The 26,874-nt window shown below is 38.6% G+C and overlaps 2 protein-coding genes across 2 annotated transcripts in view; one reads left to right on the top strand and one right to left on the bottom strand.

Annotated features, from left to right (window-relative positions):
* The first annotated feature begins 1,518 nt into the window (after positions 1-1,518).
* The window catches only part of nlrc7 (NLR family CARD domain containing 7), a 25,524-nt gene continuing 168 nt past the window's right edge, over positions 1,519-26,874 (top strand). Inside the window, exons 1-17 of the mRNA XM_056448320.1 lie at positions 1,519-1,668; positions 3,998-4,105; positions 4,582-4,674; positions 6,265-6,372; positions 7,987-8,071; positions 9,851-10,046; positions 10,133-11,954; positions 12,031-12,201; positions 12,643-12,816; positions 15,359-15,559; positions 19,256-19,429; positions 20,257-20,430; positions 20,817-20,990; positions 21,815-21,988; positions 23,026-23,199; positions 24,807-24,968; positions 26,011-26,874. The exon at positions 26,011-26,874 is cut by the window's right edge and continues 168 nt beyond it. Of these exons, the coding sequence (XP_056304295.1) occupies positions 1,625-1,668; positions 3,998-4,105; positions 4,582-4,674; positions 6,265-6,372; positions 7,987-8,071; positions 9,851-10,046; positions 10,133-11,954; positions 12,031-12,201; positions 12,643-12,816; positions 15,359-15,559; positions 19,256-19,429; positions 20,257-20,430; positions 20,817-20,990; positions 21,815-21,988; positions 23,026-23,199; positions 24,807-24,968; positions 26,011-26,074 (4,098 nt within the window). The 5' untranslated portion in view covers positions 1,519-1,624 and the 3' untranslated portion in view covers positions 26,075-26,874. The remainder of the gene's footprint in view (positions 1,669-3,997; positions 4,106-4,581; positions 4,675-6,264; positions 6,373-7,986; positions 8,072-9,850; positions 10,047-10,132; positions 11,955-12,030; positions 12,202-12,642; positions 12,817-15,358; positions 15,560-19,255; positions 19,430-20,256; positions 20,431-20,816; positions 20,991-21,814; positions 21,989-23,025; positions 23,200-24,806; positions 24,969-26,010) is intronic.
* Positions 14,768-26,874, bottom strand: part of zgc:171686 (uncharacterized protein LOC555931 homolog) — a 22,301-nt gene continuing 10,194 nt past the window's right edge. The window contains exon 8 of the transcript XR_008835796.1: positions 14,768-14,990. The gene's annotated coding sequence lies outside the window, so the exon portion shown is untranslated. The remainder of the gene's footprint in view (positions 14,991-26,874) is intronic.

The raw sequence follows: 26,874 nt of genomic DNA, 5'->3' as shown, positions 1-26,874 counted from the left end.
GTCACTATAATAATTAAATGAATCTAATAAAATAATTGAATGTGCGTGTTGAATATAAGACGTTTGATAGGCGGTGCTTTTGTGGAAACCTCTTCTTGGTCGGTCGCTAATCTTTTTAAATGCATTAAAGGGCAGCACCTATCTTAGCCTTACCCTGGAGTTTGTTCACCCTCCGCCTATGGTGCTAAAGTTTATTAGGTTTCATTGTTTAAAACATTGGATTGGAAAGTTATTATTTCTCCAGTCCAGTAGATGGATCTTGCTCGGATGTTCGCTGGTAAAACCCACGAAGAAGACGAAAATGAAAGCAACTGGAAAACACAGCTGCGCTTAATTGACGCTTCCTCGCTCGTTCAGCATGTGCATAAAGTGAGATCCTCGTCTTGTTTACATAGATAAATTAAGGCCAAAAGAAAATGACATTGAGTTTGCTTTTTAAAATAATGTGTCTCATCAATGCAATCACAATCACAGAACGTGCGTGAGCTGGATGGAGAGACCTAGACACATTTCTTCACAGGAAAAAATAAAACGTAAGCAATTCTTTAAAATCATTAAGTACTCGTTTTAATTAGTGTGTCTGTCCAAAGTGTACTGTTCCAAGAGTAAGTTTTTCTAAGGAAAAGGAAAAGTGGCAAGGAAAGTGGGATACTAGACCTTTATATAGCCTAATATGCAAGTATTAGATAAGTGTGTTTATAGATATAGTAGAGATGATCTGTCTATAATAAGACACTAAACTTAAGTCGACTGTTTACATAACGGGTAAAAATATGCCACGTAAAGGAAACCATAGAATATGTGTTAATAATATGTCCACCTAAGTTTAAGAATTAACGGAATTGATTATTTAGAGAACTCTACAATACCCTGTGATGCAACAAATTAGGAATTTATTAAATGTAAATTAAGGGTCAGGTAATATTAAATTAAAGCTGTTTAAAAATGTATCGATCATAATATTATATGTTGTACGCCTTGACTGAATCACCAGAGGTGACAACGATATGCACCTAAAAGTTAGTTTGCTACTTGCCAATAAACCAACAGTAGAAGAGTGTGTTGTGCTTCACATTGGTGTCCAGTTGGTGGCGCTGATGAATCAAAATTGCTTTGACAACCTTGCATTTTGTCCAGACTGAATCATGTCGTGGCAACAATTCTGAAGTATCTCAGATGTGTTTAAACAGACAGAAGACGATCCATTCGGTGCGATTTAACGTGGTGCTAAACCAATAGCCTAATGCTAAAAATGTATTTACGTTTTTTTTCCATTTAAGGTGAAATTTAAAATATACTTTGAGCAACACAGTTGTTCTCATTGATTAATCTGCATATTATTGTATCCTAAATGTAAATATAACCATGCTATGATGAGTGCTCTGAATTGACTCAATTTAGTACCAGCTTCATGACAATATGTTTGTAGCATGTTTTATTATTTTCTACTGCTTTTTCAACTCCGCATTTGTCTTTAGCTCTTATTTGTTCTTCTTCCTAATTTATCCTTCTAAGGTGTAATGATCTTCATCTCAGAGACTCATTTTCATGTCCAGCTCACGGTGATCATCTGATTGTCTTCAGCAACACAAAGACACCAGTGTTGAGCTGTTGATCTGCAAGCATGTCAGAGGAGCAGGGAAAGATGAGTCTCTCAGAGAAACACAGGTGAGACTATGGTGGTTTTCACAGAACTACCTTAAACTACAGAGGGTTCAGGATTGAAACCTCATAAAATACAAGTATAATCAAATAGAACTTGTTTAACATTCAGTGTTTTCTCTCACTACTTCATGTCAAATGCTGTGAAGCCATTCAGAACATCCTATTAGGTGAAGTTTATAAACTAATTTCAAGAGTTCACACTTAGATATTGCTTGATAATAATAGCAGGTTTGGCAGGCTGTCCTGGGAGAGAAACCTGAGCTCAGAGTTAATTGTGCCCAGGGCTCCTGCCTGGTCAATCAGCATGTAGGTGGGTACGAGATCAGGTAGTTTTCAAGAGCTCCCCCTGGTAAAGGAGGAAAAAATGGGGGAGATGGGGTGTTCCTTCAGAATAAGGGAGTAGTTTTAGACCGGCTACTTATAGAGAGTTTGGATTAATCTGATTGGCTCTCTAATGATTACAGATGAGTGACCAGCTGTGATCAATCATATCATGTGCTCCTCTCAAAATTAAGCTACGGTCACACTGGGCTTTTCCTCCCATAGACTTCCATTCATTCGCACGCGAATGCGTCAGACCGGAAACGCAAGGTCATGCGTCAAGTTTCGCATGTTGCTGCGGTGCAAAGTTCAAGCTTTGTGAACCCTGACCTGCGAAATCGCATCACTTGACTGCGTGAGACCAATCGAGGATCAAAACATGACCTCTCTGGACAGAAATTTAAAGCATTGAGCAATCGCTCGCTTTTTTTAATGTCTAATCATCTTGTTTAATCCCGCATCTTTTCGCAGCTTCGTACGACAGAATTTCACACACACAAAGCCCGGTGTGACCGCAGCTTTAGTTTGTAACACTTCATTTCGAAAGCATCACATGCTTATGATTAATCACAGCCAATCCCGCATTAGCTAATGCATAATTCACCAGGTTCCTAACTCACTATAAATAATAAGTGTCTTACCGTAGTCATCTTCATGTTGAATAATCCCCCCTTCCACCCCTACTCCTCTTCTATTCCTTGAAAGGGTGGCATGGCGCCCAGTGGTTAACACTGTCACCTCACAAAAAGAATATCTCTGGTTCAGGTCTTTACCAGGCCAATTGACATTTCTGTGTGTAGTTTACATGTTCTCCCTGTGCTCATGTGGGTTTCCCCCGGGCCCCCCGATTTCCTCCCAAAGACAAGCGACATAGGTAAATTGACCAAACCAAATCGGCACCATAGATGAGCTCTTAATCAGCAGTATATCTTCAAAGCAATCCTCACTCTGCCATTTACCTTAACAAGCAGGGGAGTTCTCAAGACCTACCTAAACTCAAACTCCCCTCTCGCCCTGCAAACGGGAGGAAGCCCCGGGCTCGAGGACCTTATGAGCTTAGGACTCTCTCTCGGGACAGTATGCCAAACACACTTTACAATTAATTATCAACTAACTGTGAACTCTTGAATATTTTAGATTGCCGTGTTTAATTTGAATTATTTTAAAGGATTAAAAAATTGTCACAAATAAAACAATGTATTTGATGCATCAATAGTAAATAAATATGTGTGATGGATCACATATACAAAGCTAAAAATTACAGAAAATATTTTTATATACAAGGATGACAAAAACTGAACTCACTGCAAAGTTATAGTACATGTGATTTTATTCATACTTGATTTTGAACCCACACGCTTTGAAATAAATAACTGTTGCTAGTGTAACACGGGGAGTGACAGAGACAACTGAGGTTTAGGATCCACGTGCAGGTTTATTCAAACTCAGGGAGGCAATGGTCAACACAGGTGCAAACAGATGTATGAAGGCAGTCCAGAATCGTAATCAGTCACAGGCGAGAGGTCGGTAGACAGGCGGCAAACAAGGAGAAAGGGAAACCAGGCAAAGATCAAAACACGGAGGAAGACTAGACTAGGAAAACGCGTTGTAGTGTCACTATACAGATAACAAGACTCGACAATGGAAGTGAGAGAGTGTGTGATTTAAATGGTGTTTGCAATCAGTCCGGAAGCTGCAACAGCTGTGGGAGTCCAATCAGTGGAAATGGGGAAGCAAGTGTGTGTGTGAACGGAGTGCATGTATGAATATGTAGTCCATGAATGGCGGATTTGTAGTCCATGTGTGTGAGATTCAGCGATCTGGGAGTATGATCGCTGGTGATCGTGACAGCTAGATTGAAAATGAAAATTTCATATTCACTGTTTGTTTATCTGAATTTCTTAGACTGAGTTAAATTCTTAAATTGAACACATCATTTGCACTCTAAATGTCTTCCTATGGTCTAATGTTCCTCCTGTTGTCATTTTCTCTCTGTTGTTTGTGTCTTCAGTGTAATATCAGACTCCTGTGTGTCCGGCTCTGTGTCTGTGAAGAGCGACTGCTCAAAAGATGGTGATCTCCCGAACTTCACTGAGGAAAAACCGACATCTGCTAAAAGGTAATTAATGTGTCAATTATTTATTATGGGATTTTTTTCCACAGAAACTTCAATTAATAAATCAAGCTCAAATATTGTTATATACATATCCATTACTGTACTAAGTCTCTCAGAGAATTGTTATGACAGAAGGCCTGTTATGTAATCCAGACTCCTATACTCGGATTTCTCTCTGTTCTTGATCACAGTTTGTAATAAGATTCATAAGTTTGTATGTACTAACATGACATTATTGTGGACAATACTTATACAGCATTTATTATCATGGTTTAATATTTACTTATGCATTATTAACATCCAAAGTCATGGTTGTTAACATTAGTAAATGCTCCATGAGTTAACATGCACTGTATTTACATTAACTAATGTAAACTATCCTTAACACTGTAATAAATGTTTATTCATTGTTTGTTTATGTTAGTAAATGCATTATCTAATACAAACTTATTGTGCTACCCTGTTTGTTTTGTCGTCAGTGTGATATCAGACTCATGTGTGTCTGTGAAGAGCGACTGCTCAAAAGATGGTGATCTCCCGAACTTCAATGTGGAAAAAACATCTGCTAAAAGGTATTTAATGTGTCAAATATTCATTATGGGATTTCTCCACAGTGATGAACAGCATGGGAAGGAGTTAATAAATCAAGCTCAAACACATCAACATTGATATATACATATTAATTACTGTACTAAGTCACTCAGACAGTTGTTATGACAGAAAACCGGTTCTCTAATCTAGACTCCTGTTGTCAGATTTCTCTCTGTTATGAACAATGCTTCTTGAGCATTTATTAATCATAGTTCAACATTTACTAATGCATTTTAAACATCCAAATTCATGCTTGTTAACATTAGTTAAAGGGCACATAGTTTACCTCTTTTTTTATGATTTAATATTAATATTATGGTTCTTCTGAGTGTGCCAGTTTAGGTTCAGTTTAAAACACAGTTTAGATTTTTTTTATTATAATGTGTTAAAAAGTGTCATGTTGGGGGCGTGTCCACAGTTCGCTGATTTATGGGTGTGTTGCTTCACATGTAAATTAGTTTCGGCTTCCCGCCAACGTAACAAGGGGGCGGGGCCATGAGCTCACCCGCTCTGCGTTTCAACAGAGTCTGACAGGCAGACTCGGAGAAGGAGTGAGAGGATCACCATTCAGTTGTACATGTACGACTCGGACACAGACCAAGCAGAGAGTACAAAATCATATGTGTCTTTGTACAGTTTTACAGCCAACTGTGTGCTAGTTTCAAGTGCCGAGCTTGTACATAGAAACTAATAACCACGCACACGGAATTAACTTTGACTGAGGCACCGGATGCGCCACTCGAAGCCGCGACACGGCACACCAGACACTCTCTGTGGCGCACCAGAAACATGAAGTGTCCCGAATCGTCGCACCACGCATTTTTGAATTATAAACATAGGTTTCTGTAGCGGTCCGCGGCGCCCAGCCGTCGACTTGAGTGTACTCTGATAGAAACCGATGTTTAGAATTCTAAAACGCATGCTAGTTAAGATCACAGGGAGCTTCTGGGATCGCGAGAAATGCAAACGGCTGAAGTATAAGGTAGACTCAATGAGAAGTACACATGTTTGCAAACCTACCTAAAGATACAACCAATAATTCCGATTAGAGCGATGTGGAGAATATTGATCTTGTGTTGGGCCCAATGAGCCTTGCATCTAAAAATAGAGCTAGGGTGTTCCTTTAGTGATATTTCTTCGACTCACTCTGAAAATGGCGGACGTGAATCAACAAACTGAGGATATGATGACGCGCCTGTCAATCAATATTGGTGGGCGGGGGGACCGCACTCCTACGTAAAGTTGCGGTCGGTTTGAAAACCGCTCCAATTGGTCCACCGTTTTTTATGTTGTTAAATTGAAAAAAAAAGCACTGGGTGTGCTTATATCACCCCAATATGACAGTCTTTACACCATACATGCACATATGTCTGTCCAAACAGCTTGAAAAGTAGATTTTTTACCATAGGTGCCCTTTAATGCACCATGAGTTAACATGAACTGTAATGTTGAACATGAACTAATGTTAACTAACATGAACAAATACTCTAGTAAATGTATTGTTCATCTTAGTAAATGCATTAGCTATTACAAACTTATTGTAAAGTATCACCTGTTCTTTGTGTCGTCAGTATAATACCAGACTCCTGTGTGTCCGGCTCTGTGTTTGTGAAGAGCGACTGCTCAAAAGATGGTGATCTCCCAAACTTCAGCGAGGAAACACCATCATCTGGCAAAAGGTATTGCATGCCTTTAACATTACATTTTTGATTGTCTAATTTCTCCACAGTGATGTACAGTGTGTGATGGAACTTGAGATTATGAATGGCAGACAACAATGTCTGATGACCTCCACTGATCTCTGTCTGGAGAATCTTGATATTTTGTTGATAGAGTTTTCTGACATGTCATGAATATTGTATTTTGTTAATAGTTTCATTATTTTTCAGTTGCCCATATGCACAGCCATATTTAACAATATAAACAACAGTATTGATTGCTTTTTTTAATATACTATTGAATACATTGTTCTGCTTATTTATGCTGTTTAAACCATGGAAAATATGTGTGGAAGCTGCTAAATCATATTTAGTAAGCAGGTCTTAGTAAGCAGGAGAGTAGCAGTAGCCTGGTTAAAAGATTAAGTCTTTTCATAGAACCATTACACAACATGCCATCATGAATCACTGTAAGAAAACAAACAAACAAACAAACACAAATTAATCCCGAAAGTTGATTTCGTAGTATTATTTACAGACGTAGACAAAATAGTTGGTACCCTCCATTGTTGTCCAGGCCAGTTACATTAGTTTGCCTTTTTCAATTCCAAAGCAATATCTGATTTTCATTAGTTTATTTTCAGTTATTTTTGATTAATCATACATTTTTTTCAGTTTCAAACTATTTCAATGACCACAGTACTCTTTCTTTCTTCATTACCAACAATTTTGTCCATGTCTGTATGTTCTCCTCTCCAATATGGCCGACTGATGACATTTTATGAGAATTTAGTGTTGAATAATAGGGGTTTTTATTATCGTAAGTGATTAAATGTCAACATTTTTCAGTACAAAATGTACCATTATTCACCTGCTAGTGTATTTTCTGTAATACCATTGTAACTGAAGGACGCTGGTCAATGGAGTTGAGGATCCTTGTACAGTTTTATTTAACAGAGAATGGACAGACAGGCAAGGGTCAATCCCAGGAGCAAACGGGTACATACAGGCCAATCCAGAAGCGTAATCAAGTCACAGGCAAAAAGTCAATTTAGGAGGCAAACAAACCAGGAAATAAGACAAGGGTCAAGGAAAACAGTAAGACTAGACACAGGAAACATTTTGTGATGTTACTGGGCTTAACCAACTAGACTCAGCCATGAGTTTGACAAAGTGAGCCGTCTAAAAAGTCTGAGTAATCAGTTATTGACCAGCTCCCAGCTGTGTGTGTGTGTGTGTGTATGTGTGTGTGTGCGTGTGTGTGTGTGTGTGTGTGTGTGTGTGTGTGTGTGTGTGTGTGTGTGTGTGTGTGTGTGTGTGTGCGTGCGTGCGTGTGTGTGTAATCAACAGTGAACCGGAACAGGTGTGTGTAAGGTGCATGACAGGATTTGTAGTTCAAATAGTGACAGGATTGTAGTCCTGGTAAAAGTGAATGTTTACCAGTGATCTGCAAGTCTGAATCGCTGGTGATCCTGACAACCATAAAAAAACAATCTTTTCTGTAATACCATAAGGAAATTTGGTTTCCAGACCAAAAACTCGAACAGTTTGAATATCCTATGCTTTCCTTTGTTTTTGATAAGTGCTTCTGTGAGAGTTTCAGTAATTCAGGTAATTTGTTGTATTTGTTTACAGTTTTGAACATGAGACATCAGACTCAGACTTCCAGACTCACAGGAAGCACAAGGGTTTTCAAGACGGTCTTCTGGGGATCTTTCAGGTATAAACCATAGACTGTTAAATATATGGACGTAGCATCCGTGACGTCACCCATAGGTTTCTGAACACTGCAAAAGAAGCTACAAGTAGGCGCGTCCAACCGTCGCCATTTTGTTAGCGCGTCATTGTACCCACGGCGGGATACCAAACAAGGGCAAAGAGGCGGAGAGTGAGCGGAGCTACAGAGACCTGCTTGCACTTTGCTTAGACCTGGCAGACAGACTTTAATTTGGGAGAAACGCTTGATACTTTATTACCTGCGACTCGTTTGTGATCTGATCACATGTGTTTAGCTTTACACTATATCAATAAAGTGTTTAGACTTTTAAAAACACTGTAGTAATACATTGAGCCACTAAGCATTGCTCTTATGACGTTTTTCTACAGGAGGAAAACGTGAATTAGTTCCAAACACTTCAAATATAGTGTGTGTTAATAAATGCAAGACTATTGATGAACTCTAGCATAACACTGGATGAAAACGCTTCAGATGACTGTTCTAGAGCCTACAGCTAGTCAATCTGTCACATTCTGGAGTGCTTTACGGGTCTAAAGAAAAATATTAATGATAAATGATCTTAAATAAAACAAATACATTTATAGAGATGGTGTATAAGTATATAACTTTACTCACATGGGAAACGAGGCCACGTGAATGGCCTCACACAGCATCCCATATCATTTGATAACTGTAAGAAATAATTCCAAAAGGCAGCTGACTGTGTAAAGCCACATAAAACAAAACAAAAATACGATGAATATGCCGAGATAAGTGGCTAATCTGCCGGAATCAGCTGAGGTGAAGTGACGGGACCAGCGAGACCTAGCTGTCACTCAAGTGGCCACGCCCTTAATTATGCAAACTTAATATAACCTAATATAAAGGAAATGGATGAGTTATAAAAAAATTCACCCCCCTCACAGTTGTCATGAAGGGTAATATTAGCTATATGAACCAAAATCGTTCTTTGTACCAGGCTGTAAACACCTTTTTTTCTGCTGTAAAGTTGGCCATTCTAACAGTGGGCTCAATTAAAATTTGCTCTATTATGGAGCCAGGACTAGCGGAATTTTGATTAATTGCAGTTTCAGCTACTTCCGTATTGGCTTCCCGAGAGAGAGCGGGAGGTTGCCGCTTGGTATAAACAAAAGAATTACATTTGTTGTAATATTTGTTTTAAAGTGAACAAATAGTCTGCAAATGTAAATCTTTGGCAATCAGTGGCTTTATTCACGCACACCCTTAATGAAGGCTTCAGTGTTACTTCTGCATTATGTCTAGTTTAAAAAAAAATATACCAATATATTAAGTCATTAAAAATCTTTAAAATTATGTTATACTGAAATAACAGCACAAAAACATCTTGTGGCAACACGGTGGCTCAGTGGTTAGCACTGTCACCTCACAGCAAGAAGGTTGCTGGTTCGATTCCCGCCTGGACCAATTGGCATTTCTGTGTGGAGTTTGCATGTTCTCCTCGTGTTCCTCTGGGTTTCCTCCAGGTGCTCCGGTTTCTCCCACAGTCCAAAGACATGTGGTATAGGTGAATTGGGTCAACTAAATTGGCCATAGTGTATGTATGTGAATGGGTGGGTATGGAAGTTTTCCAGTACTGCAGCTGGAAGGGCATCCGCTGCGTAAAACATATGCTGGATAAGTTAGCGGTTCATTCCGCTCTGGTGACCCCTGATTAATTTAGGGACTAAGCTGAAGAAAAATGAATGAATAAATAATTTGGTTTAAGTTTAACATTTTTTCTCATTTTTTCTTGGTTTGCAGGATCTTGAAAACCAAATAATGAATTATCTGAAGAATGAGCTAGAAAAGTTTAGGAAAATCTTACAAAAAGAAAACATAATTGACTTTGTAAAGGACTTTAATGAGAACAGATGCACCATCAAAGAAGCAGCTCTTGATCTCACACTCTACTTCCTGAGTGAAATGAAGCAAGATGAAGCTGCAGATACTCTAGAAGGTGAGACACTAACAGATTGTCACTTATAAATGCAGGAGAGAAAATAACACTAAGCTTTATGTCTGTTGTTTGTTTCTTGTATTTAGACGAGCTGCTCTTCATTCACCAGCTGAAATGTGGCCTACAGAAAAGGTATCAGTGTGTGTTTGAAGGAATTGCACAGCAAGGAGACTCCACACTCCTGAAGAACATCTACACAGATCTCTATATCACTCAGGGTGGCAGTGAACAGGTCAATACTGAACATGAGGTCAGACAGATTGAAGTTGCTTCCAGACGTCATGAAGCTCAAGAGATACAGGTTGAATGCAGACATTTGTTTGAAGCGTCTGAACAAGACAAGCAGATCAGAACTGTACTGACAAAAGGAGTTGCTGGTATCGGGAAATCAGTCTCTGTGCAAAAGTTTGTTCTGGATTGGGCTGAAGGAAAAGAAAATCAAGAGATCAGCTTCATATTTCCTCTTCCATTCAGAGAGATGAACTTAAAGGAGAAAGAAAAGCTCAGTTTGATGGAGCTTATAACTCAGTTTTTCCCAGAGACAAAAGGACTGAACCTTACAAGAAGGAATCGATTCAAAGTCCTGTTCATCCTTGATGGATTGGATGAATGTCGTCTTCCTCTGAACTTTGCTGGTAATGAGACGTGTCGTGATGTTTCATCACCAGTCTCTCTGGATGTTCTCCTGACGAACCTCATCAAGGGAAATCTGCTTCCTTCTGCTCTCATCTGGATCACCAGCCGACCAGCAGCTGCCAGTAAGATTCCTCCTGACTGTATTGAGCGGCTGACAGAGATACGAGGATTCAATGATGAACAAAAGGAGGAGTACTTCAGAAAAAGACTCACAGATGAGAATCAGGCCAAAGAAATCATTGATCACATTAAACAATCAAAGAGTCTCTTCATCATGTGCCACATCCCAGTCTTCTGCTGGATTTCAGCCACTGTTCTCCAGAACATTTTACAGGAGAAGAGAAATAAAGATGTGAAACACAATCAGGCTGATGACGCCTCCAAAACACTGCAGGAATCAAACACTGAAGACACTCCCAAGACTCTGACACAGATGTACACACACTTTCTGCGCTTTCAGATCCAGCAGAGCAGACGAAAGTATGATGGAGAAAACACACCAGATGTTTCCTGGGATAAAGACACCATCCTTTCACTGGGGAAACTGGCATTTCATCAGCTACTAAATGGCAACCTGATCTTCTATGACACAGACCTGGAAGCCTGTGGTATTGACGTCTATAAGGCCTCAGTTTACTCAGGCATGTGTACCCAGATCTTTAAGAAGGAAACAGGGATCATTCTTGGCACCATGTACTGCTTTGTTCACTTGAGCATTCAAGAGTTTATTGCAGCCCTTTATGCACATCTGATTCTAGACATCAACAAGAAAAGTGTGTTTGATCAAGACTCTAAAAACAGAAATGAGTCCATGATTGATTTGCTGAAGACTGCTGTAGACAAGGCACTTGAGAGTGACAATGGACACCTGGACCTTTTCCTTCGCTTCCTTCTTGGTCTTTCACTCCAGTCCAATCGACGACTCTTACGAGGTCTATTAACACAACAAGACCAAGATGACCAAAGAACAGAGGAAATACTTCAGTATATCAAGCAGAAGTTTGAATTGAATCTTTCTCCAGAGAGATCCATCAATCTGTTCTACTGTCTAAGTGAACTGAACGATCAAACTCTGGTCAAAGATATTCAGACTCACCTTAGCAAAGGAAGTCTCTCATCTGCTGACTTTTCTTCTGCCCAATGGTCTGCTTTGGCCTTTGTGTTGTTGACATCAGATGAAGAGATGGAGGAGTTTGAGCTTCAGAAATTCAATAAATCAGACGAGTGTCTCATCAGACTATCAGCAGTCATAAAAACATCCAAAAGAGCTCTGTAAGTCCATGAATACAAAGTAAAATTTTGTTGAATTTGTTCCACCTAATTCTGTGATGTAACTTTCCCTTTGTAGGTTAAATGATTGTAACTTAACAGAGAGAAGCTGTTCCGCTTTGGCTACAGTTCTTGAATCAGATACTAGTCTTAAAGAGCTGAACATGAGTGATAATAATCTGAAGGATTCAGGAGTGAAACTGCTCTGTACTGGACTGAAGGATATGAAGTGTGAATTGGAGATACTGAGGTAAGTTCTAGTTGTTATGTCTTTGTCAGTAGAAGGATATACCTTGTCAAATATCCTCATTTCCAAAAATGTAATTCTAATTGGGTTCACATGACAATAATCATCATAATTATACATGTGTTATTCATATTTTATTAATAGTGTTAATTTATTAGTGTTTAATAGTGTTCAGTTGAATACTTCCAGATTCACAAGTGTATGAATAACTGGTTAATGGGATGAATACTATGTCTATCTTTTGATTCTGAGCCTTCAAACTGCAGTATTAGTAGGCAAATTTTTAATCTTGAATGCTGTTTACTTTACTTCAGCTCTACTTTTTTTTTTAACAAAATTAAATTGACTAAATTTGACCAGTTGTGTAGATAGTTTGTAGGTATCTGGGCCTTTTGTTTGGCTTCATATTCAGTTGCTGCTACACTTATTTTTTTCCTGTTTTAGACTTTCAGACTGCAATATTACAGAAGAAGGTTATAAAGCTCTGGCTTCAGCTCTGAGATCAAATCCTTCACATCTACTAGAGCTTGACCTCAGAGGAAATGATCCTGGAGAATCAGGAGTGAAGGAGCTTGATGATTTACTGCAGGATCCAAACTGTACGCTGAAAACACTGAGGTAATGAACGAGGCAGTGAATAATTGAGTCACAGCTCAAATAGACTCTAAAGTGTTAGCTAAAGATATTTGGAAGAATGTCCCCAGCAGGCACACAACATCATAAGACGTTAATATTAGGTTAGATTTAGGTCGTGATGTCGGGTGACCAAAATTCAATGTCTAGCCAGCGTCTAAGGACAACGTTATTTTGACGTCCAATAATGACGTCAAATTACGTTGATATTTGGTTGATTCTAGATTGCATTGGAAAGTGACCAAAATCCAAAGTCTGATAGATGTCATAGTGTCACATGATTAGACATTGATATTTGGTTGATTTTAGGTTGGACGTTGAGCATTGACGTCAGCCTGGCGTTGGGTTCTGACGTCAACCCGATTTTCATTTCCAAACAAAATTCAACGTCCCCACAATGTTGGGGTACAATGTCAATATGACATCATGTTGACGTCCTGTGCCTGAAGGGTCAGTACCATACATATCTCAAAATCCTTTCACTCATCTTGGGTTTGGTACTAGGGTTCCCCAAATAACTTTTGGGATAGCTGGTACTGGGATTCTCCAAATAACTAATAAGAAATATATACAGGACTGGAACAACCAGAGCATTAGTAAACTATGACAGAATTTAAAATTCTTTGGGTGAACTATCCCTTAATGCCTCATTTCCACTTAGTGGTAGACTTGGGTTTAATATGGTACGGTATGGTATGGTCACCTTGATCAGTCTTGTGTCTCCACTGCCAAATGCCATACTCTTGGTGTATGACAGAAGGTTGACTTCATTCTTGCTCAAGGAAAAGTAAAATAAAGCTGTATAGGTCATTCGCTTCAGTGTGTAAATGCATTAGGTATGTCCAGATCCGATCATGTGATCGGAAAAAGGGCCCGATCATGCGGTTTCAGACTCGATCGGAATCGGACGTTACCTACCGATCATACTCTTTGTTTTTTAACACATCTATAGTTATGCGGTGGCACAGAGTTAGACCTCTTTCTTGACTTCACACAGAAACAGCATCACGTGCGGCATGACATCTCTTTGTTGCAGAGATGCTATTGGTTAAATGCCGGCAAAGTAGAACACGGAAGCAGTTTAAAGCGGAAAGCGAGAGTATGTCTGCAGTTTGGAGGTATTTTAAAGTTGATGATGACAACATTTCCATAGCAAACTGTGAGATATGTAAACTTTCAATTGCCTGCCAGGTATTTTAAATTGAAGTGCTATTTGTTTTTATTTTAGATTTTTTTTTTTATATTTACTGTTGCACTAAAGTCCAAAAGTAAGAAATTTATGTTATTTATTACTTAATTTGTTCAAGCTACCTCACAGAAGTGCTCTGTTTGTTAACAGAGTTGAATGTTAAAATCAGGTGAATTAAATAAAAAATAAGGATCATCCTGGATCTGATTCTTCGCTCTTCTTTATTCTTTTTTTTTAATGTATGACGCCTCCAAATGTGGGTTTCGGTTTTAATACTCAAAATCAAATGACTCGGACTCGAGAGCGAAAAAACCTAATCGGGACATCCCTAAAATACATAAAGGCATTTGTAACACACTAAAACCTTGAACATCAAGTCTGATGCATATTAAGCGATCCATTCCAAATAAAATTGCAAAGTAATTCGACGTCAACTCAAGCAGTGACGCTTTCTTCTCTCTCTTCTTGAAATTTTTTTTTTTTAAAAGAGGACATATTGTGTTCACCCATTCCACTGCCTGGTTATGTAGATGAAATAGAGTTCACTTGTGCTCTTTGCTGCAATTGACAGCATTCCAGATTTTGGCTTTCCCTTATACAACTGTCAAAACATCTGTAAAAAACTGAACTAAATTGAACCCAATTCAAAAGATTTCATAACCAAGGAATGTTTTAATGGCTTTAAACACGATTGACACAATGTGATGTGGAAATGTTTTATTTTTTAACAAGCGAAGAGTTCTAACAAAAATTTTAGTTTGAGTGTGCATGACCTTAACTATTAAAGTAACTAGAGCGTATCATTCAATTCAATTCATCTTTCGTCGTGAAGAAGCTGCAGGTGGGAGAGGTCACAAGCTGGTGTACAGGTTGACCTTTCAGGATCAATGCGAAGAGTTGTCTGTCACTGGAATTAGTCTCATGCTCTCCACTCCTCCATGACCACCACAGCAGTTGCCCAGGATACGGCCTGGTCCAGGATTATGGAAATAATAAATAATAAAAACAGACTAACATAAGCGAGGATGTCGTTCGATGGCGAGGTGTCAGATATGAGAAAGATCTACCGCCTACAGTTGATTTTGATATTCTGAGAATAATCAATTGTCCAGAATTAATTGAGCGTAGTCGACATGATTGGCTGTAATACACCAATAGCTCCCTCAAAAACTGGGGAACTAAGCTGTTCAGGGCTTTGTAGGTAGTCAATACAATTTTATACGAAGCCAGTGCAAAGAATCATCAGAATCGTAATGAAGTTTATTTAATCAGTCTGTTTTGTAACCTAATAAATGTTCAGCACTGAACTGACTCCTGCTTGATTTTCTCTGTCTTCAGGTTTTTGAGTCCTGCTGCAGAAGAATCCTGTCAGTTTGTGACTGGGGTTGTGGGTAAAAACCCGTTACTCCTAAAAACACTAAATCTGAATGATTTCCAATCCACAAGTAACCATCCTTTTATACATGAAATAGAAGACACACAAGTGAAGCACCTCGCTGCTCTACTGCAGGATAAACATTGTAGAGTGAACCAGCTTTTGTGAGTATCTTACATAGTCAACATGTTAATAGTGCTGTTTTAGTAGTGCTTTTACTGTAGCTGAATATAGTCAGTCAAACAGTTCATTTTTGAGCATTACAGGAAATCAATGTGTTAAACAGGCAATTAAAACAATTTCAAGTTGGCATCAAGCTTTAAAAAGTTCACCAAGCAAGTCATGTTTGTCAATAATTAAAGGTTAGTTAAATAATTAATGGTTAAATTTAAAGTTTAGCTACAATAGTTTTGATGTGGGAATGGTGGGTGGGGAGAAGCAGCTTATTTGCATTAAAGGCACAGGCACTGAAACAGCTACAAAATCAAATCAGCTCAAATTTCTAATACAATAAAGAACTACAAATTTGCCATTATATGGACTACAAATCCTGTCATGCAGCGCTCACTCACACCGGTTACTCATTCCATTGATTACACACACACTCACACAGACACAGCTGAAGCTCATAATTCATCCATTACCCGGACTATACGCTTATTTCACGCGGCCGCCATTTTAAAGATCTAAAGCGAGGCTGCGGTGGGAAGAAACCCGGAAGTATAGGGCCAGCACTGTAAACATTGCAGTAACATGCTGTGGACTACAAACCTCCAGCTGTTACCAAGATTTCAAAATGCAGAAATGGTGTAAACATCACTTTAATATCATTCAGTAAGTTTAATTTAAACAATTAAAAAGCAATTTGGCATCAAACAACATCACAATCTCTGTAAGAGTAATACGCTCAAGTGTCCTCCTAGGCTTCAGTTCATAGCACCAGTTAAACACCGTGGGGATGCTTTCCTGCTTCAACCTATGTAACCCGGTGAGTGATAAAACACTGCAGTCCTCTGTAGCACACCCTCGTGTTGTCTGTAATAGTGTTGTCCTGGTACTGAAGTTTTAAAACCGTCTATTTCCCACTAACATTGATACGCCGCTGAGCGCGGATGACTCGAATGATCTTCACTTCACTCTTCAGTGTATCTGTGTTTGCACTCCGTTTACCGCTCTTCACCCAGTGCAAACACAGATACATGGAGACTGGGGTGCGAAGCAGCCGTGAGGACCAGTCGAGTCATCAAGCAGATCGCTCGGCTCGTCTGTGTTTGTGCTCGGTAAACAGCGGAGGGTGAACTGATGACCTTCTCGGCCAATCACAAGCATTTCTGTTGAGCACATGACACAATGGCAAATCAGCGCTGTTTTAAGAAAGCCATCAACAGTGGCTTAAATGTTAGCGGGAAATTGACAGTTTTTGTTTTAATTCAGTATCGCGACAAGTCTAATATAGTGAAAGAATCAGTTCATTAACTCGAGTTTGATAAATGGTGTCTAAAATGTGTGTTTGGAAAAGAAAATGTTAGCTAACTAGTGCCATTTCCCTTAACTTAGCTGAAAATGAGCTCTGATATGCCTTTATTTTCACCATTTATACAGAACGGACCTTCGGGTCACTTGGAAGGCGGTGAAATGATAAATTTGTGTCACTTTATCTTCGCTGATAAGATATACAGCGAAGTACACAACGTTCCAATGTAGCTTCCAATGATACTTCCAGGTTTCTTCCCACCGCAGCCTCGATTTCGCTTTTAAAAATGGCGGTCGCGTGAAATCAGTCTATAAAGAGAGCACTCTCACTAACATCTAGGGATGGCTGACGTGAAACTGACGTTTCGACACAGTATCGAGATCCCGAAGTGCAAGTGTTTCGAAACACTGCACCGAAGCATGATCCGAAACACCCAGGTCATGTGACTAAAGTGTTTCGAAACACCTGGTCGCGTGACTAAAACAATTCAAAGTATCGATCAGTTCAGAAGCGCTTCGGGACCTGGCGAATCTGCGTTTGACAAACAGGGTCTGAAAATTCTTCTGTCTCATATAGCCTAGCGGAACGTGTGTGTGCATGTGGTTACTGAGCTTCAAATTACTTTTGGGTTCGAATCCCGACTTGTACAAATACTCTGAATTCATGATTTTATGTATTTTAATAATGTTACTGTTTTATAGTGTAGTCTAGATAGGATACAGCTGCTGATACGCTATCAATTTAGCAACATTTTTGTAACACTGTAAATCAATAATGAATATTTTACAGTACTGTGATGGTTGGGTTTAGGGTTTGGGTAGATGTTAATAAAATACAATGGGAAATTTATTGAATAATATAAATAATTATTGTTAACTTCTGGCCACAACCATGTCTGATCTAGCAACAACCCTGTTTTATGACCAACACAAGACATATTTATTCACAAAGTGTTTATTCGAATGTCAGACCAATGTTGAAACAAAACGATACAAGAACAAAGCATTTCAAACTGATATTAAAGCATTTCAAAATAGCTTCATCAGTTTGGATTCGAACCCAGTATCTCCACACGGTAGTCAGGAACCCTAACCGCTCCACTAAATCGCTTGCAGATCCTATCTTACAAAGTGGGGTTTAATACCTCAGTTCACTCAACTGTTCTTTGCTGAAGCTATTTCAGTGCAATATATAAAAAATGACCACTAGGTGTCACCGTAGAGTGGGGTTTCGAAACGTTTCGAAGCTTCGACACATTTTCACCGACCGTTTCATGAAGCCTCGCTTTGCTCACCACTACTAACATCAGTATGTCTTGTAAACAGTTTGTGAACATTATGACGCGGTTCCCTTGTCTTGCTTTGCGGTGTTTTTGACCCTCGCTTTGTTTGTTTGTTTGTTTGTTTATGTTGTCTGCTGCCTACCTGTACTGACCTATTGCTAGTGGTGGGCAAAGCGAGGCCTCATGAAACACTGAAACAGTCGAAGCAAACGTGTCGAAGCTTCAAAACGTTTAGAAACCTTTCTCTACAGTGACACATAGTGGTCATTCTTCATGTATTGCACTAGAACAGCTTCATCAAAAACAGTTGAGCAAACTGAGGTATTAAACCTCACATTGTAGAGTTGAACCTTCAAGTGATTTAGTGGAGCTGTGAAAGTTCCCGACTAGCATGCTGAGATGATGGGTTCGAACCCAGGGTGATGCAGCTATAGATGTTAGGTTTGAAATGTTCTCTTCTTGTATTGTGTTTTGTTTTAACACTGGTCTGAACGAACAATTTGTCAATAAATATGTCTTGTTTTGGTCAGGGTTGTTTCTAGGTTAGATACGATTGCAACCGGAAGTTAACGAGAATTATTTATATTATTCATTAAATTTCCCATTTATTGTATTTTATTAACGTCTACCTAAACCCAACTATCACACTACTGTAAAACATTAATTATTGTTATACAGTGTTATAAAAATGATGCTAGATTGATGGGGTATCCGAAGCTGTATCTTATCTAGACTACACCATAAACAGTAACACTATTAAAATACATAAAATACTTGCTTGACCATCCTCAATAAACCTGCATTTGGATCCGCACTTCCTTGTCAGCATCCTGTTCACATTACATTTATTACAGTTATCATAAAAGCAAGTTTTTACTGTAACATTTACAATCTTCTACTGTCATGAGCATGAACATTTCCTGTAATGTAGATTAATTGATTTTCAATTTCAGCCTTTGTATTGTTACAGTGTCTGTAGTATATTTAAATGGACAGTGTCTGTTACCTGCACCTGTATGTCACCGCTATCAGTGTTTGTTTATTAGGAAAACTTGCAGATAAGCGATCTGCATAGATCTGATAATTGTCTTTTTCTGTCTTCAGGGTGGGTGGATGCAGTTTTACAGATGAACAGTGGGAGAGCCTGACTTCAGCTCTGAAATTAAACCCATCACACCTGAGAGAACTGATCCTGATGTGGAATGGACCTGGAGACTCTGGGGTGAAAATCCTCGGTGATTTACTGATGGAGCCACAAATAAAGCTGGAGAAACTAAAGTTAGTATCATTATACTGTACAACAGGTATTTTGAGATTAAAGTTGATTTTAAGACAACTTGATTCGAGTCCAAATGTATCAACTTTCTTGCTATAAAATTATTTCAAATGCTGCAATCTGAAACTTTCACTGATAAAAGTGAGTATTATTTGACAGGGACTATTAGTGATTATTTTGACAGAATTATATTCACACTGGATGAATATTGTAATGTTTTTCTAGTCTGATTTGTATGATTTTTCCTGAGATTTGCTTTAGTGTTCAAACTTTTATGTTTATAATTTTGCAAATGGACGTCACGGTGGTGCTGTGGGTAGCGCGATCGCATCACAGCAAGAAGGTCACTGGTTCGAGCCTTGGCTGAGTCAGTTGGCATTTCTGTGTGGAGTTTGCATGTTAGTTTCCTCCGGGTGCTCCGATTTCCCCCACAGTCCAAAGACATGCGGTACAGGTGAATTGGGTAAGCTAAATTGTCCGTAGTGTATGAGTGTGAGTGAGTGTGTATGTCATCGGAGAGATGACGAGAGATGGAAGGGCATCCGCTGCGTAAAAATTGTGCTGAATAAGTTGGAGGTTCATTCCACTGTGGCTACCCCAGATTAATAAAGGGACTAAGCCGAAAAGAAAATGAATGAATGAATGAAGTTTTGAGTTCAGCTCATTAATAATGAGTGCAAACACTAAACTGTTTTATATTTTATATATAATCATTTATTGAGTGTATGTTTCCATGATTTTTCTGCTCTGTTGGATACTTTGTCTAATAGTTATGCATTTAACACATGAACTTAACTTGAATCTCAGTCATTGTCCTTTCTGTCTTCAGTTTGTGTTTTTGCAGTATTACAGAGGAACCGTGTGAGATCCTGACTTCAGCTCTGAAATCAAACCCATCACACCTGAGAGAACTGAACCTCAGTCTGAGTATACCTGGTGACTCTGGAGCGAAAAACCTCAGTGATTTACTTATGAATCCACAATCCAAGCTGGAGAAACTGCAGTTAGTATCATCACTACAGTATTATAAAGATCATACTGTACAGCAGATACTGTTCGAATTAAGATTATATTCAGACAACAGGAATCAAGCCACAGCATTAGTAAAATTTCTTGTTATAAAATTTTTCAAATGCTGAAATGTGACAAAAATATTCACTCCTAAACAAGAATAAATGTGAGACCAGACTAGAAAACTGAGTTATAAAGATTATTCTGACAGTGTTTAATTTATACTGAACAAATGGTGAATTTCCAGCGACTTTAGTTCAGTACTTAATTTAGTTTAAAATTAAATAAATCCATAATTACTCAGTGATAATTTTGTTTTAACTGACATATTAACTGAACAGGTATCTCAGTCATTGTCTTTTCTCTTTCTATCTTCAGACTTTTTAAATGCAGTCTTACAGAGGAACAGTGTGTGATCCTGACCTCAGGTCTGAAATCAAACCCATCACACCTGAGAGAACTGAACCTCGGTCTGAATGATCTAGGAGATTCTGGAGTGAAAAACCTCAGTGATTTACTGATGGAGACACAATTCAAGCTGGAGACACTATGGTTAGTATCATTATACTGTGCAGATACTGAGAGATTAGAGATTAGGGAGTCCTGGTGCTTCCAAACATCTTTCACTTACGGATGATGGAGGCCACTGTGCACATTGGAACTTTCAGAGCAGCAGAAAAGAAAAGGCTTCCCCAGCCTTGTGCCTCGAGACAATCCTGTACTGGAGGTCCACAGACAATTCCTTTGTCTTCATGCTTGGTTTGTGCTTTGACATGCACTATCAACCCTGGGACCTTGTGTATGCCTTTTCAAGTCATGTCCAATCAACTGAATTGACCACAGGTGAACTCCAATTAAGCTGCTGAAACATCTCAAGAATGATCAGTGGAAACAGAATGTACCAGAGCTCAGTTTAGAGCACGGCAAAGGCTGTGAATACTGATGTACATGTGATTTTTCAGGTTTTTTATTTTTATATATTTGCCACAATTTCAAAAACTCTTTTTTTCACTTTGTCATTATGGGGTATTGTGTATAGAATTTTGAGGAAATAAATGAATTTAATCCATTTTTGAATAAGGCTGTAACAAATGTGGGAAAAGTGAAGCGCTATGATTACTTTCCGGATGCACTGTATACTGGACAACTAGTGAATTTCTAGTGATGGACGGAAGTGTTTAGTCTGATTTTCAGGATTTCTCATGAGATCTGCATGTAGGGTGAACAATTAAATTCAACTATAAAAATTAAATGGGTAATAATGGTAATAATGCTTTTTCAGTACTTCGTTTAAAATGATATAAAGTATTCAGTGATAATTTTGTTTTAACTCACACATTAACTTAAGTCATTGTCTTTTCTCATTCTGTCTTCAGGCTGAATAAATGCAGTATTACAGAGGAACAGTGTGTGATCCTGACTTCAGCTCTGAAATCAAACCCATCACACCTGAGAGAACTGACCCTCAGTGAGAATAAACTAGGAGACTTCGGAGTGAAAAACCTCAGTGAATTATTAATGAAGCAACAATTCAAGCTGGAGAAACTACAGTTAGTATCATTATACTGTACAGAAGATACTGAGAGATTATTGATGTTTATTTATTCTCAGACAACAGAAATCAAGTCACAGCATTAATAAACGTTCTTAAAATTATTCAAATGCTGAAATCTGACAACTGTTCAACAGCTAATCAAGAGCAAACATGAGAACAGTTAAAAAAAATTAGCAAAAAAGATTATTCTGACTGTGTTTCATTTATACTAGACAACTGGTGAATTTTAGGCGATGGACAGAAGTGTTTAGTCTGGTTTTCAGAATTGATCAGCATGTAGTGTGTGCCAAAAAAAGAAAATGAATTAATATATATAGTTAGAAGTCAGAATTATTAGCCCCCCTTTGATTGTTTTTTCTTTTAAAATATTTCCCAAATGATGTTTAACAGAGCAAGGAAATTTCCACAGTATGTCTGATAAAATTTTTGCTTCTGGAGAAAGTCTTATTTGCTTTATTTCGGCTAGAATAAAAGCAGTTTTAAATTTTTTAAGAACCGTTTTAAGGTCAAAATTATTAGCCTCTTTAAGCTATATTGTTTTGATAGTCTACATAACAAACCATCGTTATACAATGCCTTGTCTAATTACCCTAACCTGCCTAGTTAACCTAATTAACCTAGTTAATCTTTAAATGTCACTTTAAGCTGTATAGAAGTGTCTTGAAAAATATCAAGTCAAATATTATTTACTGTCATCATGGCAAAGATAAAATAAATCAGTTATTAGAGATGAGTTATTAAAGCTATTATATTTAGAAATGTGTTGAAAAAAATCTTCTGTTAAACAGAAATTGGGGAAAAAATAAACAGGGGACTAATAATTCAGACTTTAACTGTATATACATATAATTTCACTTATCACTTAAGAACAACTCCAGACTTGGATTATAACTTGTGCCCTCGAATACTGCTCTCTTGGTTTGTTCATTCATGTTATGTTTTCATGATTTGATTTGTTCAACAATCATTTGTTTAACTCAAACGTGACCTTCACACAAATCCCCTCATTGTCTTTTCTCTTTCTGTCTTCAGTCTATCTCGTTGCAGTATTACAGAGGAACAGTGTGTGATCCTGACTTCAGCTCTCAAATCAAACCCATCACACCTGAGGGAACTGGACATCAGTAAGAATCAAATAAGAAACACCGGAGTGAATCTCTTATGTGACGTCCTGAAGGATTCACACTGTAAACTGGAGACACTGAGGTGAGAAACATTCACATGTTCTTTTATCCTTCACAAGGCTATAGGAGTATTTTATTGCTTTTTCTTAAATGGGATCATGAACACCTTCAGAGTTTTGAGTCTTTGTCTTAGGACACCTGCTATGAACAAGGTTTTGTGGATGTGATCACGTGTAAAAGGCAGTCAATTCGGCCATGGATTCAGGAAACGTTGGTTGTTTTCTATGCACTCTACTCCATCCGAGGCATCCATTTCATATTTAATTTCATAATTTTGTTTAAGTGCAAAGATTTGCTTCCAAGCAATTTCTAAATTTACGTCTAATTTCCAGCAGAGAAATAAATGAACCAGAACAACAAAGTGTAACCATCCACCATGCCCAATATCCAATCACACCATCTTACCTCTGATTCCTATGCCCTTACATGGTGATGATATGGTGGACAATTCTAAACATTCATTTATTTTCTTTTCGGCTTAGTCCTTTTATTAATCTGGGGTTGCCTCAGTGGAATGAATGGCCAACTTATCCAGCACATGTTTTACGTAGCGGATGCTCTATTAGCTGCAACCCAGTACTGGAAAAAACCCATTTTCACACTCCGACACTACGACCAATTTAGTTTAATCAATTCACCTATAGTGCTTGTCTTTGCACTGGGAGGAAAACCACGTGATCACAGGGAGTACATGCAAACTCCACACAGAAATGCCAACTGACCCAGCCGAGGCTCCAACCAGCGACCTCCTTGCTGTGAGGCGATCGTGGTACTCACTGCGTCACCATGACCCCGGCTTTAACAACATGCTACACATAATTAATATTTGTTAATTGTTAATATGTTACAAAAACCCCACAATGTTATTTTAGAGAGTATCCCAGGGATACAATTGGTTTGAGAGATCAATAATGTTCAGTTTCTGACATCCCTGCTGAAAAATCCAGCTTAAATCAGCCTAAGCTGGTTTTAGCTGGTCAACCTGCCTGGTTTTAGAGGAATTTAGGCCATTTCCAGCTTGGTCTTAGCTTGTCAGGCTGGAAAAACCAGCTTAAATCAACTTGACCAGCCTGGTTTTAGCTGGACATAGCTGGTTTTGGCTGAGCTCTCAGCCTGGCTAGGCTGGTCAAGCTGGTTTTAGCTGGTCATTTTCCAGCCTGACCAGCTAAGAGCAGGCTGGAAATGGCTTAAAACCAGCCTGGAAATGGCTAAAACCCCTTTAAAACCAGGGCTGGTTTAAGCTGGATTTTTCAGCAGGGATGAAATTCATATTTACGATAAATCTGATTGCATGTGAAGGCAGGACCGGAGCTAGCTGAACTGGCGCCCCAGGCAAACGATGATCATGCCGCCCTCAAACCGAAAGTGAAAACGAGAGACGGGGTATAATTCTGCGTACGACAGCGAGGACTGGGGAGGGGAGTGTCACGGGAATGATGCCCCCCTATTATTAAAGCTGATTTTTACTTCTGCCCCAAGCAGGTGCCTCGGGTGCCTCTATGGACGCGCTGGCCCTGTGTGAAGGCATAAACTCTGCAGGGCTGAGAGTCCAGAAATGAGTTTGACACTCCTGCATTAAACATCTGATATACATGATTTCTTCCTTTCTGTCTGTTTGCCTTTTTCTAGACTAAATGACTGTGGCATCACAGATGTTTCTTCTTTAACTCAGTGTTTGATGAACACAAAAGCTCTGCAGTTTCTAAAAGAGCTTTATCTGAGGTACAATCACATTGGAGACTCCAAGCAGGAGCTCAATGATGTGGTACGAGGCTCAAACTGCGAACTGAGGTCAGTAAACAACACACACTGTGTTGAAAATTATTATATTATTAAGTTTTATTTAAACAAAGGGTTTGTCTGAGCACAAAGTGTGCAGTGTGTCTGCAAAAGTTGAAGAGAAGGAGCAGAAAAGCTGCAAGTAGGAACTTTATTCAGCAAAAGCTGCTTTATTAGGGCGCACTCATATTAGGCACAGTTGCCTTGAACCATGCCAAAGCGCGATTGTCCCCTATTTGTGCCTTTAATAAACTATGACAGGTTGTGTTCAATTGAAAATTAAGAATGATTAATAAATCCATATAAAACAGTCCCCTAAAAGTGACGTCACGCCTTCAGTTTCGGCCTCAGGCGTGCTGCACTCACACTACAAGTGAACCTCTGGCACACCTCTTCCAACCGGGCCAGGACTGGCCAACTGAACCACGCTTGAGCCCGATTCAGAGCACTCACACTATCAAACTAATCAAGAAATGAGCCTGGGCACGATTTGGATAGTATAGTGTGAGTAGGCCCTTAATGGCTTCAGCAGTGAATCATTACAGTCTGAAATAGCCTTGGACAGACTGTAGAAAACACACAGCAGCACATCAGCAATGTCTCTCGCTCTTCTGGACTCTTTTTACTTTCACTAAAAAATGCACACTTAATCTGATATTCTTCAAATTAAGTACTTTTTTGTTTGAAAGGAAAAGTTCAACAGGGCTGAGTGACAGTATACTGTTTCTCAACACCCAGTAGTTCATGTCACACTGTTTGCATATACCCCTAAACACTTTAATTTAAGTCAACATTAATTTACTCTTTGTGTTCAGCCAAGCCTTGACTCATTAGTTTGTGTTTCTCAATCGGAGTAACAGCATGGAATTGTTTAACAAGTGTTCAAGGAAAATATGTGGACAAGAATGTAGAATCAGTAATTAATATGATCACAGGGATTTATTTAAATGTTATTGTCAAAAGTTAGTTTTTTATAAATATATGGTACTGTAAATCATTAGAATTTTGCTCCAAGGAAATTTTTGTTTTTTTCTCTTCTGCTTCCTCCTCACAGTGTTGATGAATTTTCGCTGCCAGACATGGATCAAATCAAAAACATTGAATGCTGTATATTATAGTTTTTGTGAAGAAGAGATGCATCAGGTGAGGATCCACAGAAGACTCTTATTATATATGCATACAGACGTTCAGCTTTACCTTAATCATTGAATACCTAGTGTGACCTCCATGCCAAATTTGATGATGAATGCCAGATTTGCCTCACACACAATACACCGACCATCACAAAGAGTTTAATGTGAAGTGTACTTCAGCCTTAATAGTGTACTACTTACCAAGAATTTCAAATGTATTCTTATCGCTAAATTACCAACTTTGCTGTTAGAATATCAAGGCAGTTGATCTGAAGCCATTGCATTTGAACTTGACTCCAGGAGTCAAACAACAAGGAATCAAGTCAAGAATCTCTGTGTGATTCTGGAGTCATTATGTTTTCTGAGAAAATGGTGAATTCAATACTTATTGTAACAACTGTATATATCTGTTTTATTTGCTGTTCTTCAAAAATAACGTTTTTAAAAAGCAAAAGTTTATTCAGCCGATTTCCCATTTTACAAGGGATGTTTATGTAGCCTACTGACCATATTACCTGCTCTCAGTGAATTATAATTTACCGTAAATAAATACTTTTTTTAATCCAGATACTGCCGACATTATTGCAACAGAATCACTTCAGCTCCAGTAGGGGGCGTCATTTTACCTTTCTTTACATTTCTTCAACCAACAGCTGCGGTAAGAAGAGGTTTAGCAATAAGGCCTAAGTAAACTCGGTGATTATTCACGACGATGGGTTTCCGTCAGTGGTTGGTTTCTTTTAATAAAGTTGCTGTCCTTTTAAAAAATGTCTTCATTTTAGCTT

The sequence above is a fragment of the Danio aesculapii genome, chromosome 22 (genome assembly GCF_903798145.1).
Source record: "Danio aesculapii chromosome 22, fDanAes4.1, whole genome shotgun sequence".
NCBI classification, from domain to species: Eukaryota; Metazoa; Chordata; class Actinopteri; order Cypriniformes; family Danionidae; genus Danio; species Danio aesculapii.
This window is presented reverse-complemented; position numbering and strand designations above follow the sequence as displayed.